General features: G+C 46.9%; 1 protein-coding gene across 1 annotated transcript in view; it reads right to left on the reverse strand.

Moving 5' to 3' along the window:
- The window catches only part of psen2 (presenilin 2), a 30,041-nt gene that overhangs the window by 4,505 nt on the left and 10,169 nt on the right, over positions 1-15,367 (reverse strand). The window contains exons 5-10 of the mRNA XM_080191906.1: positions 13,345-13,412; positions 13,030-13,250; positions 11,148-11,246; positions 8,650-8,727; positions 6,872-7,006; positions 214-332 (exon numbers count right to left, since the gene is read on the reverse strand). Of these exons, the coding sequence (XP_080048032.1) occupies positions 214-332; positions 6,872-7,006; positions 8,650-8,727; positions 11,148-11,246; positions 13,030-13,250; positions 13,345-13,412 (720 nt within the window). The remainder of the gene's footprint in view (positions 1-213; positions 333-6,871; positions 7,007-8,649; positions 8,728-11,147; positions 11,247-13,029; positions 13,251-13,344; positions 13,413-15,367) is intronic.

Here is a 15,367-nt window from a genome sequence, read left to right on the forward strand (position 1 = left end):
TTGACTTTTCAGAGTTCTTCCCCCACCCTCCCATGTCCAAACTCTTTATATCTTAGAAAAGTGTTCAAAAAATAAATTTAAAACTTTTTAACAACTTCTTCAATTTCACTCCTGTATTTTCTGCTTGCAGCTGCCTCCCTGGGATATTAACCTTTAGTTCCTGGAAAGTCGTGAACCTCTAATGAAACATTAGAATCGCTCCTCTTAACTTACGATCAGAATGGCGATGAAGCAGGCCAAGGTCGTGTTCCAATCTCCGCTGGCACCCGCTGCGGCCTTCCCCACTAGGACACTGTAGAAGATGAAGTCCCCCAAGCCAAGTTTCACACCCTCTGTGAACAGATTTAAAAGGGTACCAGAACTGAGAAGTTATAACTATCAGGAAAGATTGAACAGGTTGGGCCTTTTTGCTCCAGGAAAGAGAAGATAGATAGATAGAACAGTACAGGCCCTTTGGTCCTTGATGTTGTGCCGAGCTCTGTCCAAACCCAAGATCAAGCTATCCTACTCCCTATCATTTTGGTGTGCTCCATGTGCCCATCCAATAACCGCTTGAAAGTTCCTAAAGCGTCCGACTCCACTATCACAGCAGGCAGTGCATTCCACACCCCAACCACTCTATGAGTGAAGAACCTAACTCGGACATCCCTCCTATATCTCCCACCATGAACCTTATAGTTATCCCCCCAGTAACAGCTACATCCACCCGAGGAAAGAGTGTCTGAACGTCCACTCTATCCCCCTCATTTTCTTATAAACCTCTAATAAGTCGCCTCTAATCCTCCTCCGCTCTAAAGAGAAAAGCCCCAGCTGCCTCAACCTTTCCTCATAAGACCTACCCTCCAAACCAGGCAGCATCCTGGTAAATCTCCTCTGCACTCTCTCCAATGCTTCCACATCTGTCTTATAATGAGGTGACCAGAACTGCACACAATATTCTCAATGTGGTCTCACCAAGGTCCTGTATAGTTGCAGCATAACCCCGCGGCTCGTAAATGCAAACCCCGTTAATAAACGCTAACACGCGGCTCTATCCATTTGAGTGGCAACCTTCAGAGATCTGTGGATATGAACCCCAAGATCTCTCTGTTTCTCCACATTCCTCAGAACCCTGCCGTTGACCCTGTAATCCGCGTTCAAATTTGTCATACCAAAATGAATCACTGAAAATGAATCAAATGAATCAGAAGGCCTGATAGAGGGCTTTGAAATTATGAAGGGATTTAATAGGGTTGACATTCTGCTTCTGAGGAGTCCAAAACTAGGGACCAGGAAGATTATAGTCCCTAATAAATCCTCTCTGGAAAAGCTTCTTTGCCCAGAGAGTGATTTAAAATGTGGCACTTGCTAGCTACAGCATAGAGCAGGTGGTGCAAATAGATGCGTACATTTAAAGGACAGCTGGGTGAGAAAAGACAAGAATGATTTTTAAAATGATTTCACAGGATGTGAGCCTTGCTGACGAGAGCAGCATCTATTGTCCATCCCTAATTGCCCTCAAGAAGCTAATGTTGGGCCATCACCTTGAACTGTCCAGGTGGTTTAAGTGCACACACACATTGCTATTGGGGAGGGAGCTCCAGAATTTTGACCCAGTTACACTGAAGGAACAGTGATATAATTCAAAGTCAGCATTGGATGTGGTTTGAAGGAGAACTTGGAAGTGGTGGTGTTCCCGTGTATCTGCTGCTTCCGTCCTTCTGAACATAAGAAATAGGAGCAGGAGTAGGCCATCCAGCCCCTCGAGCCTGCCCCGCCATTCAATACGATCATGGCTGATCTGAAGTGGCTCAGTTCCACTTTCCCATACCCCTTAATCCCCTTGCCTACCAAAAACCTATCTACCCGTGTCTTAAATATATTTAGCAAGGCAGCCTCCACCACTTCAACAGGCAGAGAATTCCAGAGATTCACCACCCTTTGAGTGAAGAAGTTCCTCCTCAACTCCGTTCTAAACTGCCCCCCGCCTTATCTTGAGGCTGTGCCCTCTAGTCCTGCTGTCCTTTCTGAGCGGGAAGAACCTCTCAACCTCTACCCTCTCCATCCCCTTCATCATCTTATACGTCTCAATAAGATTCCCCCTCATCCTTCTAAACTCCAATGAGCACAAGCCCAGTCTATTCAGCCTCTCTTCATAGTTCAACCCCCTCAACTCCGGTATCAGCCTAGTGAACCTCCTGGCTGGTAGAAGTTGCCAATTTGGAAGGTACTGTCAAAGGAGCCTTGGTGAGTTCCTGCCGTTCATCTTGTAGTGTCAGTGGTGGAGGAAGTAAATGTATAAAAGGTGGTGACTGGGGTGCCAACCTAGCAGGCTGCTTTCTCCTGGATTGTGTCAAGTTTTTTTTGAGTGTTGGAGCTGAATTCATCCAGACAAGACTTGGCGAATGATGAATCGGGGAAAGGATGTGTAGATAGTTTGAGTCATGTAGAGATCGAAAAGGAGCTGGTATTGGGGTTCTTGAGAAAAATTAAGGTAGACAAGTCCCCAGGGCCTGACGGGATATACCCAAGAATAATGACAGAGGCAAGGGAGGAAATTGCTGGGGCTTTGAGAAAAATCTTTAACTACACTACCAGAAAGATGTGGAGACTTTTGAGAGAGTACAGAAAAGATTTACCAGGATGTTGCCTGGTATGGAGGGCATTAGCTATGAGGAGGAGTTGGAGAAACTTGGTTTGTTCTCACTGGAACAACAGAGGTTGAGGGGTGACCTGATAGAAATCTACAAGATTATGAGGGGCATGGACAGACTGGATAGTCAGAAGTTTTTTCCCAGGGTGGAAGAATCAATTACTAGGGGCATAGGTTTAAGGTGCGAGGATTAAGGTTTAAAGGAGATATATGAAGCAAGTTTTTTTTTACTGAAGGTGGTGGGTGCCTGGAACTCACTGCCAGGGGAGGTAGTGGAAACAGATACGACAGTGAGTTTTAAGGGCCATCTGGACAAATGCATGAACAGGATGGGAATAGAGGGATATAGTCCCTGGAAGGGTAGGGGATTTTATTTCAGTCAGGCAGCTTAGTCAGTGCAGGCTTGGAGGGCAAAAGGGCCTGTTCCTGCATTGTAACTTTCTTTGCCTTGACTCCTGACTTGTGCCTTGGACAGGCTTTGGAGAGTCAGGAAGTGAGTTACTCACCACAGAATTCCCCGACCTGTGCTTTTCATAGAATCCTTACAGTTCAGAAGGAGGCCATTTGGCCCATCGAGTCTGTACCAGCTGCAATCCCACCCAGGCCCTGTTCCTGCAGCCCCACACATTAATCCTGCTAATCCCCCAACACTAGAGTCAATTAAGTACAGTCAATCAACCTAACCTGCACATCTCTGGAGTCTTTTCACTGGTTCAGTTCGTTTTCTAGGCAATGATAATTCCCAGGAGATTGATAGTTAGGGATTCAGCAATGGTAATGCAACTGAATGTCAAGACACGTGTGGTTCGACTCTCTCTTGTTGGAGATGGTCACTTCCTGTCACTTGTGTGACACAAATGTACTTGTCACTTCCCAGCCCATGCCTGGATGTTGACCAGGTCTTGCTGTATATGGAAATGGATTTCTAGGTAACTGACGAGTTGTGAATAGTGTTAACATTGTACAATCACCAGTAAACATCCTTACTTCTGACCTCACGATGGGAACACAGTGGTTAGCACTGCTGTCTCACGGCACCAGGGACCTGGGTTCAATTCCCGGCCTCGGGTCACTATGTCGAATCTGCACATTCTCCCCAGGTCTGCGTGGGTTTCCTCCAGGTGCTCCAGTTTCCTCTCACAGTCCAAAGATGTGGTTAGGTGCATTGGACATGCTAAATTCTCTCCACGTATCCGAACAGGCGACTAGGGGATTTTTACAGTAACTTAATTGCAGTGTGAATGTAAGCCTACTCATGACTAATGAATAAACTTTAAGGCCATTAATGAAGCAGCTGAAGCGAGTTGGGCTGAGGACACTGAGCCTGAGGAACTTCTGTAGTGATGTCTAGGGACTGTGATGATTGATCGCCAATAACCACAACCATCCTCCTTCCTGATAGGAAAGGCACAAATTAATGGAGAATTTTCTCCCTGATTCCAGTTTTGCTAGGGCTCCTTCGAATGTTCTTTTGAAGACAGGGGCAGTCACTTTTGCCTCACCACTTCAGTTTGTTTCAATTGTCTGTGTTTGGATCATGGCTGTGATGAGGTCAGGAGTTCAGTCATAAGTTCTACTTGATAGCACTGTCGATGACACCCTTCATCACTTTGCCGACAGTCAAGTATAGGCTGATGGGGTGGTAATCAGCTGGATTGGACTTGTCCTATTTGTGGATGGGATAATTTTCCACATTGCCTGATAGATGCCAGTGTTGTCGCAGCTTGGAACAGCCAGAACTGATTCCAAAACACTTACTGTCACAACTGATTCATAACATTGTCTTCTGGCTGGGACCTTAAAGCAAGATTGGACATCAAAGATCTCCCTGCCTCATTATTGGACAAAAAGCCAGAGGTATTATCCTGATATCCTGGCCAACATTCCCCCCTCAAACAGCTTGGTATCAAACAGAGCAACAGTTTGGCTAAAAATGCGGCTAGTTCCAGAGACCAGGTCTTCAGAGGTATTGGCAAAACAATAGCCCTTGCAGCATTCAGTGCATTCAGCTATGTCTTGTTGTAGAAACTCAAAAAATAGAAGCAGCCATTCGGCCCTTCGCGCCTGCTCCAGCATTCATTACGGTCATGGCTGATCATTAAATTCAATATCATAATCCCCCCTTCTCTCCATATCCCTTGATCTCTTCAGCCCCAAAAGCTGTATCTAACTATGACCCTTAGTTCGGGAACATTCTTTCTGAATCTAACCTGTCTAACCATGTTAGAATTTTCTAAGTTTCTATGAGATCCCCTCTTACTCTTCTAAATTCCAGTGAATGCAATTCTAACCAACTTAGTCTCTCCTCCTATGACAGGCTCGCCATCCCAGGAATCAGCCTGGTAAATCTTTGCTGTACTCCCTCAATAGTGTTAGGGTGAAATCTAAGTGATGGACACAAAATGGTTACCTGGCACACAAAATGGACTCTGGGAAGGGACATTAAGAGGCACTGACTTTGGGCACAGACATTTACACAAATAGTTAAAACCTGTATTGTTTAAATCACTGCAGGAAACTGGTCAGACCTTGAAGCGCCTTAAAATTTGAGATAAGAGTAGACCCAGAACAATGAGTTTGATAACGAGATCAGACACTGATGGGGACATAAATATATATAACAAAACCACTGATAGAGGACAAAGCTGCATAAATGTATCTACTCTATGTACAATGATGTGTTAACTAACAATGTCCGTATCTATCTGCTTATAACCATGTGTTAACTGTCGATGTCCGTATCTGTCTACTCAACTTATAATGATGTGATTACTGTCGATGTCCGTATCTGTCTACTTAACTTGTAGCAATGTGCTAACGGCTAATGTCCGTACTGTCTATTCTCTAATAAGTATAAAAGATGCTCAACTGCCAGTTGAGAAGATGGCTGTCAGTACTGCAGAGTACCAGCGCTTCTCCCAAAGCTTTTTCTGAATAAAACTGTTTTGTTGGACCTCCAAGTCTGACTCTGAAGTGGTGAATTTCCCACAACAATGGCAAGGACAGGAAAGGACACCAAAACTGCACACCATGCTCCAGGTGTGGCCTCACTAACACACTGCAGTAAAACATCTCTATCATGTGGAGTGAATCAAATTGGCTGAAGATTGACACAGGCAATGCTGGAAATCTCAGGAGTCGGGCAAGACCAGCATTCACTCAGCACTTCTGGATCGAAACCCTATTAAAGTGAGATGTAGATGGATGGGACTGGTCCAATCTAGTCGTGGGGATTGAATCAATAGTCCATTGGACCAACAAACCATCAATGGCCCATTCATATATATTATAGACATTTTCTGTGTATAGTCTACTTAGCAGCTGTACAGGTGAGCTGAAATTTCAAATGTGTATTTATGTTTATATTTTTGACAAGGCAAACTTGCTTTTTATAGGACATAGTGGGGTGAGGAATTGTTTCCTTAGAACCCATAAGGGGCAATTTAGCACGGCCAATCCACCAAACCCACACATCCTTTGGACTGTGGGAGGAAACTAGAGCACCCGGAGGAGACCCTCAGAGACATGGGGAGAACATGCAAACTCCACACAGGCCGGAACTGAACCCGGGTCCCTGGCACTGTGAAGCAGCAGAGCTAACCCCTGTGCCGTATTCTGTTATTGAAGTTATATGGGTGAGGGTGCTGCAACTGCAGCGCCAACGTGACGTGGTTTGGCTGAACCCGATGTGGTTTGATCCATGGTCAGGGTCAAATCTGTTAGCGATGGTTTGGAATCAGTTCTGGCTTTAACATCTGTTTGTTTAATCAGCTGTTTGAGAGGGGAATGTTGGCTGGGATAGCAGGATAACTCCTCTGGCTCTTTGTCCAATTACGCCAGTGGGAGGCAGGGAGATCTTTGATGTCCAATCCTGCTTTAAGGTCTCAGCCAGAAGACAATGTTATGAATCAGTTATGACAGTGCTATTGGCAGAGCCACGTGGGGACTTTGGTAGATAACAAATTGCTTTTCCATCATACCTTTAACACAGGAAAATGAATCATAGTGCTTCACAGGAGCATAGTCAAACAGTAAGTACATCAAAGAAGGGGGTATTAGAAGGTATGACTTGGTTAAAGAGAAGATCTTAAAGGAGAGAAGGAGGGGAAGAGATCCTAAGGAAGGAATTCCCGAAGCTATACATAGACAGTTGGAGCCAATTATCATGCAAAGTTGGAGATGAAAGGGGTGTGGGGGCTGGGGGAAGGATGGATAAATAAGCAGCACCAAGTCACATACTTTCTTCCTCTAGTTCCTCTGCTCCAGCACCCAAATGACGCACCCCTTGGATTTGCGTCTGAGGCAGATCAGAAACATCATCCAGTCCTCGGGCAGCATGGTTATTTGTCTCAATCTCCACATCAGGATAATTGTCTACACACCAGAGAAACAGAAAGGAGTCAGCACCTAAGCTGAATGGAAGAATGCAAGCTTAAAAACTCCAGTAAAAATAAGACTCCACATGTACACAGTCAAATTACAGTGAGAGAGAGTGTGTGTGTGCGTGAAGGTGAAGGAGGACTGGCTGATATTTATCCAAGTTAGGAAAATGATGGAAATATAACTGAAGTACTGTGATGACCCCTCATGACTTGCATGGGGGAAATCACTGATTGTCTTCCCTGTAGAACTGGTTCAATACGAGCTCCCTGGGGATTGGTAATTAACTCACCAGGTGGAGCTTGTGTACAGAGCCCTGTATAAAGCAGGACCCTGAGAGGGTCCACTGTCCCAGTTGGAACTTGGCTGTGTTCACCACGGGCTTCTGGTTTTTGCTTTATTTTGTGCAATAGAGCACCATTGTTCTCCAGCCGACTCCTGGAGTTATTATCAGCGCTATGAAGAAACAGCGGGGGAGTGAGACGTCTCTCAAGTGACTAGAATACAAAGGGATAAAGTAATGTTACAGCTTCACAGCGAGTTCAGTTAGATCTCCACCTAGGAGCATGGCATCCCAAAATATATATGGATTTTGGAATGGATACTGTGCTGATTCACCAGAGAACAATGTTAGGACTGATAAGGTTATGTAACAAAAGTTCAAAGTCTAGGCTTCTATTTTCCCTAAATTTGTAAGATTAAGAGTGAACTAATCAACATGTTTTATGGTGATTAAAAATGTTGACAGGGTGGATAGTGAGAAACTATTTCCTCTGGGGACAGAGATCAGAACAGGGATCATAAAATTGGAGCTAGGCCACTCAGGGGTGATGTCAGGAAGCACTTCTTCATACAGAGGGTAGCAGAAATCTGGAACTCTCTCCCTGACAATGAGCTGATGAGGCTGAGAGTCCAGTGAACGTTTCAAGCAGATTGATTGTTGGGTAAGGATATTCAGAGTGCAGGAACAAAAGTGGGGGCATAAAGTGAAAATAGAGAGCAAACATCATTTAACTGAATAACATATAGGCTTTGAAGGGCTGCATGGCCTCTTCAGTGGGGAGGTGGTACTGTCGCTGGATTAGCAATCCAGAGGTCCAGAATAATGATCTGGGGACCCGGGTTCAAATCCCACCACGTCAGACGAATTGAATAGAAATCTGAAGTTAAGAATCTGCTGATGAAACCACTGAAACCATTGTCGATTGCAGGAAAAACCCATCTGGTTCATCAATGTGCTTTAGGGAAGGAAATCTGCCATCCTTACCTGGTCTGGCCTACACGTGACTCCAGAGCCACAGCGATGTGGTTCACTCTCAAAAGCCTTGGGCAGTAAATGCTGGCCCAGCCAGTGACGCCCACATCCCATGAACGAATAACGAAAAGCATCTTCACCACCCAGTTTACAGCAATGGCTCACCACCACTTTCTTAGGGGTATTTCGAGACAGTCATTTCAAAAAGCCAGCACAAGCAATGTGGGCTGAAGGGTTACCCTCGAGCTGCCAGCATGATTAGAATGTGATGACTGAGATAATTTATATAGCAATAGTCTGGTAGCTGCATTCTACAAACTGTTCACCCTGCTGGATTCTTAGTGCCTCACTGCAGTTCCTTCAACGCCAGTCTAACACCCACCTGTATTACAGGTATTGCTCAGATGTTCCTCAGTGCCCAAGTCTCGTTTTGCCATCGTCACCAACCAAACCATGGTGGCTGCAGAGAAAAGGAAGCTGGTTATGACAGTGTTCACTTCAAGTCAAAACATGTTTGACTTGTCCTCATTCTAGTTATATTCCAGACTCCGTAGGTTGGGTCTGTCACCTGGCACTCCTGAACAGAATACCTCGTAAATGTCCTTCACTGGGAGCCTGAATTATAGAATCGACCTTGGAAATGTGGTTAAGCCAATGGATCCACACAAAGAGACCAATGTATTGGAGCTGACAAAATCAGTTGTTCAAACCCCAAACAAGCACTCTTGTTACTTTTCTGTGCGGCCGTCACAGTTATTCCATCTCGATTACACTCAACCCCCAACTCAATCTCTATTACACTGAACCCCAACTACCAATTACACTCAACCCCAACACCCAACTCCATCTCCAGCTGTTACACTGAAACCCCGACCCCATCTCGATTCCACTGAAACCCCGACCCCATCCCGATTCCACTGAAACCCCGACCCCATCCCCGTGACACTGAAACCCCGACCCCATCCCCGTGACCCTGAAACCCCGACCCCATCCCCGTGACCCTGAAACCCCGACCCCATCCCCGTGACCCTGAAACCCCGACCCCATCCCCGTGACCCTGAAACCCCGACCCCATCCCCGTGACCCTGAAACCCCGACCCCATCCCCGTGACCCTGAAACCCCGACCCCATCCCCGTGACCCTGAAACCCCGACCCCATCCCCGTGACCCTGAAACCCCGACCCCATCCCCGTGACCCTGAAACCCCGACCCCATCCCCGTGACCCTGAAACCCCGACCCCATCCCCGTGACCCTGAAACCCCGACCCCATCCCCGTGACCCTGAAACCCCGACCCCATCCCCGTGACCCTGAAACCCCGACCCCATCCCCGTGACCCTGAAACCCCGACCCCATCCCCGTGACCCTGAAACCCCGACCCCATCCCCGTGACCCTGAAACCCCGACCCCATCCCCGTGACCCTGAAACCCCGACCCCATCCCCGTGACCCTGAAACCCCGACCCCATCCCCGTGACCCTGAAACCCCGACCCCATCCCCGTGACCCTGAAACCCCGACCCCATCCCCGTGACCCTGAAACCCCGACCCCATCCCCGTGACCCTGAAACCCCGACCCCATCCCCGTGACCCTGAAACCCCGACCCCATCCCCGTGACCCTGAAACCCCGACCCCATCCCCGTGACCCTGAAACCCCGACCCCATCCCCGTGACCCTGAAACCCCGACCCCATCCCCGTGACCCTGAAACCCCGACCCCATCCCCGTGACCCTGAAACCCCGACCCCATCCCCGTGACCCTGAAACCCCGACCCCATCCCCGTGACCCTGAAACCCCGACCCCATCCCCGTGACCCTGAAACCCCGACCCCATCCCCGTGACCCTGAAACCCCGACCCCATCCCCGTGACCCTGAAACCCCGACCCCATCCCCGTGACACTGAAACCCCGACCCCATCCCCGTGACCCTGAAACCCCGACCCCATCCCCGTGACCCTGAAACCCCGACCCCATCCCCGTGACCCTGAAACCCCGACCCCATCCCCGTGACCCTGAAACCCCGACCCCATCCCCGTGACCCTGAAACCCCGACCCCATCCCCGTGACCCTGAAACCCCGACCCCATCCCCGTGACCCTGAAACCCCGACCCCATCCCCGTGAACCTGAAACCCCGACCCCATCCCCGTGACCCTGAAACCCCGACCCCATCCCCGTGACACTGAAACCCCGACCCCATCCCCGTGACCCTGAAACCCCGACCCCATCCCCGTGACACTGAAACCCCGACCCCATCCCCGTGACACTGAAACCCCGACCCCATCCCCGTGACCCTGAAACCCCGACCCCAACCCTGTGACACTGAAACCCCAACCCTGTGACACTGAAACCCCAACCCTGTGACACTGAAACCCCAACCCTGTTACACTGAAACCCCAACCCTGTTACACTGAAACCCCAACCCTGTTACACTGAAACCCCAACCCTGTTACACTGAAACCCCAACCCTGTTACACTGAATCCCCAACCCTGTTACACTGAATCCCCAACCCTGTTACACTGAAACCCCAACCCTGTTACACTGAAACCCCAACCCTGTTACACTGAAACCCCAACCCTGTTACACTGAAACCCCAACCCCCATCTCTGTTACACTGAAACCCCAACTCCATCCCTGTTGTTACACTGAAACCCCGACTCCATCCCGATTCCACTGAAACTCCGACTCCATCCTGATTCCACTGAACCCCAGCTACCAATTACACTGAACCCCAACACCCAACTCCATCTCTATAACGTTGGAGTCCACTAGTATTTGTCATGTTCTCACGTATTTAGAGATGTTTCCTTGCTTTACAATCAAATGTGTTGTTCGGTTGAAAGATCATTCAAAGTGTGATGTTGAGATTGAAAGGTGCCCTTACATGAGTATATTAAGGCTGGGAATATTGGTTCATTCCTTTCCTGGGCTGTTTCCACTAGCATCCTCAGGGGCCCTTTGGGACATAGCACTGCTATAAGATCTGCAGGAAAACAGAAAGAATGAAGCATCAAATCACAGTTAACTCATAATCGAAACTGATTCGGGCAATAATCATCAAATCGCTATCATGCTCACATGCTACCCTCAGTGCAATTAATGCTGATATTAACAAATATGCTGCTTTGATTTCTATGCTCCAGACATTGTGTGACCAATAAATAAACAACTTCTGTAAAGTGATCGCAAAGTGTTCCCAGCCAAAGAAGTATTTTGAAACGTAGTCCATGATCATCCTCAACACCGGTGCCCCACAAGGCTGTGTCCTCAGCCCCTTACTATAGTCCCTGTACATCTATGACTGTGTGGCCAAATTCCAACCAATTCGATTTTCAAGTTTGCTGATGGCACCACCAATAATCTCTCCCTCAATGTCAACAAAAAAGGAGATTGTCATCAACTTCAGGAAGCATAGTGGAGAACATGCCCCTGTCTACATCAACGAGGATGCAGTAGAAAGCTGATGAAAGCTTCAAGTTTTTAGGTGTCTACATTACCAACAACCTATCCTGGTCCCTCCATGCCGACACTATAGTTAAGAAAGCCCACCAACTCAGAAGACTAAGGAAATTTGGCATGCCAGCTACAAGTCTCACTGTCTTTTACAGATGCAGCATAGAAAGCATTCTTTCTGGTTGTATCACAGCTTGGTATGGCTGCTGCTCTGCCGAAGACCACAAGAAACTACAAAAGGTCATGAACATAGCTCAGTCCATCACGCAAACCAGCCTCCCATCCGTTGACTCTGTCTATACTTCCCACTGCCTCAGCAAAGCAGCCAGTATAATTAAGTACCCCACGCACCCCGGACATTCTCTCCTCTCTTCCACCTTTTTCCATCGGGAAAAAGATACAAAAGTCTGAGGTCACGACTCAAGAACAGCTTCTTCCCTGCTGCCATCAGACTTTTAAATGGACTTACCTTGCACTAAGTTGATCTTTCTCTACACCCTAGGTATGATTGTAACTTTACATTCTGCACTGTCTCATTTCCTTCTCTATGTAAAGCATGCTTTGTCCATATACTGCGCAAGAAACAATGCTTTTCACTGTATTCTAATACATGTGACAATAATAAATCAAATCAAAATCAAATCTGTTGTTATGTAGGAAATGCTGCAGTTTATTTGTGACAGGCATTAATGGTTAGCACTGCTGCTGCACAGCTCCAGGGACCCAAGTTCATTTCTGGCCTTGGGTGACCGTTTGGAGGTTGAACGTTCTCCTCATGTCTGTGGGGGTTTCCTCCGGGTGCTCCAGTTTCCTCCCACATTCTGAAAGAGGTGCTGGTTAGGTGCATTGATCCAGACAGGCACTGGAGTGCGGCGACTAGGGGAATTTCACAGTAACTTCATTGCACTGTTAATGAAAGTCTTACTTGTGACTAATAAATAAACTTTACTTTAACTAACCTGTGGCGACATGTTGGCACAGTGGTTAGCACTGCAGCCTCACAGTGCCAGGGACCCAGATTCAATTCCCAACTTGAGTCATTGTCTGTATGGAATTTAAAGAATTCTTTGCCCTTTGCCTGTATGGGTTTCCTCCAGGTGCCCTGGTTTCCTCCCACAGTTCAAAAGATGTACTGGTTAGGTGCATTGGCCATGCTAAATTCTCCCTCAGTGTACCCGAACAGGCGCTGGAGTGTGGCAACTAGGAGATTTTCACAGTAACTTCATTGCAGTGTTAATGTAAGCCTACTTACGACTAATAAACAACTTTACTTTTACTAACCCGATCATGTATTTTGCAAGTTTTACACGTACCATAAACAGATATTGCACCAAGAATGACCCAGGCTGACCATTCAGGGAGGTACTTAATGAAAACCAGGGCCATCAGTGCACTGATCATGATGAGGTAAGCCTGCTGGAGCTGAAGAGGTCCCTTCCAGTGGATGCACACCATTCCTACTGCTCCAAAGTTCCAAATAATTAGGATCAGAGTGGGATAGTCCATGGCCACATTGTATGTCTTAAACACTTCCCTAGACAGGAGACAAACTGAGCTGTAATCACAGAAAAGTGCAACAAAGCGGTGAAAGTTGTAGAAGATTTGGGAGCAAAAGTGCAAATACATACCCCAGGTAGATGTACGTGAAGAGGAAAAGCAACAGAAGAGAGGAGAGAATCAGCCATCCATGAATAAACTAGAAAACATGAACACAGTGGTTAGGCAAGAGTTTTGGGGACATTTAATCCGTCTGCTTCCGAATCGGGAGAGAATCTTTGAGGAAAATCCTCCCCTTTTTCAACCCGAGTGTGACCTGTACCAGCTGAGGTTATTCACCAACATTTACAGATGGACTATAGAAAGCATCCTTTCTAGCTTGGTGTGGCTCCTGCTCTTCCCAAGATGGCAAGGAACTCCAAAAAGGTTGTGAATGCAGTCCAGTCCATCACACAAACCAGCCTCCCATCCCCAGACTCTGTCTACACTTCCCGCTGCCTCGGCAAAGCAGCCAGCATAATCTAGGACCCCACACACCCTGGACATTCTCTCTTCCGTCTTCTTCCATCAGGAAAAAGACTGAGGTCACGTACCAACTGACTCGAGAACAGTTTCTTCCCTGCTGCCATCGGACTTTTGAATGGACCTACCCCATATTAAATTGATCTTTCTCTACACCCTGGCTATGACTGTAACAGCACTCTCTCCTTTCCTTCTCCCATATGCACTCTATGAACAGTATGTATAGCGTGCAAGAAACAATACTTTTCATCATATACTGATAAATGTGACAATAATAAATCAAATCAAATCTCAACCTTGCCCCTCATCTCAAGTTGAATCACCAGCAGTCAGCTCTCTCCCCTCTGGTCATCTGGGATGATGGTGACTTTATACAGCCCATCATATCACACAATATAAACACAGCTCTGTATGCACCAATTAAACACGAAAGAATTTCAATTATATAGCACCTTTCACAACTTCACTTCACCCCAAAGTGCTTTACAGTCAATAAAGTCACCTTTGAGGTGCAATTACTATTTGTAACATAGGAAACACAGCTGTCAGGTTGTACACAGCAAGTCCCAGAATCAACAATGTGCCGATGGTTAGATCATCCGTTCATTGGAAGATAAAATATTATCAAGACTTGGAGATCCTTTCACATTCATCTGAGAGGATAGATATAATGTCTCATCTAAAAAAAGATACCTCTAATGGCACAGCATTCCTTCAGTACTGCACTGGGAGCATCAGCCTGTACACGTGTTAGTGTAAAATATTGCATGTTACAGATGGGGTGTGTATTTAACTGTGTAATGACTACACTGTATAGGCAACCACAGGGAGCTAGGCTGAAACTGCTATTCCTCTTGGCAGACCCAAACCTGCCCTTCCTCTCTCTCTCTCTCTGCCAAATCTGCTACCGCCTTCTCCCACCCTACAATGTGCAGTGGCATTGAGTCTTCCAATTCTGGCACCATTAAGTGGATACTGTGAATCCCTGGATATAAGACATAGGGGCAGAATTAGGCCACTCAGCCCATCCAGTCTGCTCCCCTGTTCAATCATGGCTGATATTTTTCTCATCCCCATTTTCCTGCCTTTTCCTCATAACCCCTGATCCCCTTATTAATCAAGAACTTATCTACCCCTGTCTTAAAGACACTCAATGATCTGGCCTCCACATCCTTCTGTGGCAAAACGTTCCACAGATTCACCACCCTCTGGCTGAAGAAATTCCTTCTCATCTCTGTTTTAAAGGATCGTCCCTTTAGCCTGAGATTGTGCCCTCTGGTTCTAGTTTTTCCTACTAGCGGAAACATCCTCTCCACGTTCATGCTATCCAGGCCTTGCAATATCCTGTAAGTTTCAATAAGGTTCCTCCCTCATCCTTCTAAACTGCAACGAGTACAGACCCAGAGTCCTCAACTGGTCCTTATATGACAAGCTCTTCATTCCAGGGATCATTCTTGTGAACCTCCTTTGGAGCCTTTCCAAGATAGCACATCCTTCCTTAGATATGGGGCCCAAAACTGCTCACAATACTCCAAATGGTGTCTGACCAGAGTCTTATACACCCTCTGAAGTACATCCCAGCTCTTGTATTCTAGCCCTCTTGAAATGAATGCTAACATTGCATTTGTCTTC

This window comes from Carcharhinus amblyrhynchos, chromosome 7 (genome assembly GCF_965287045.1).
Source record: "Carcharhinus amblyrhynchos chromosome 7, sCarAmb.v2.hapA, whole genome shotgun sequence".
NCBI lineage: Eukaryota > Metazoa > Chordata > Chondrichthyes > Carcharhiniformes > Carcharhinidae > Carcharhinus > Carcharhinus amblyrhynchos.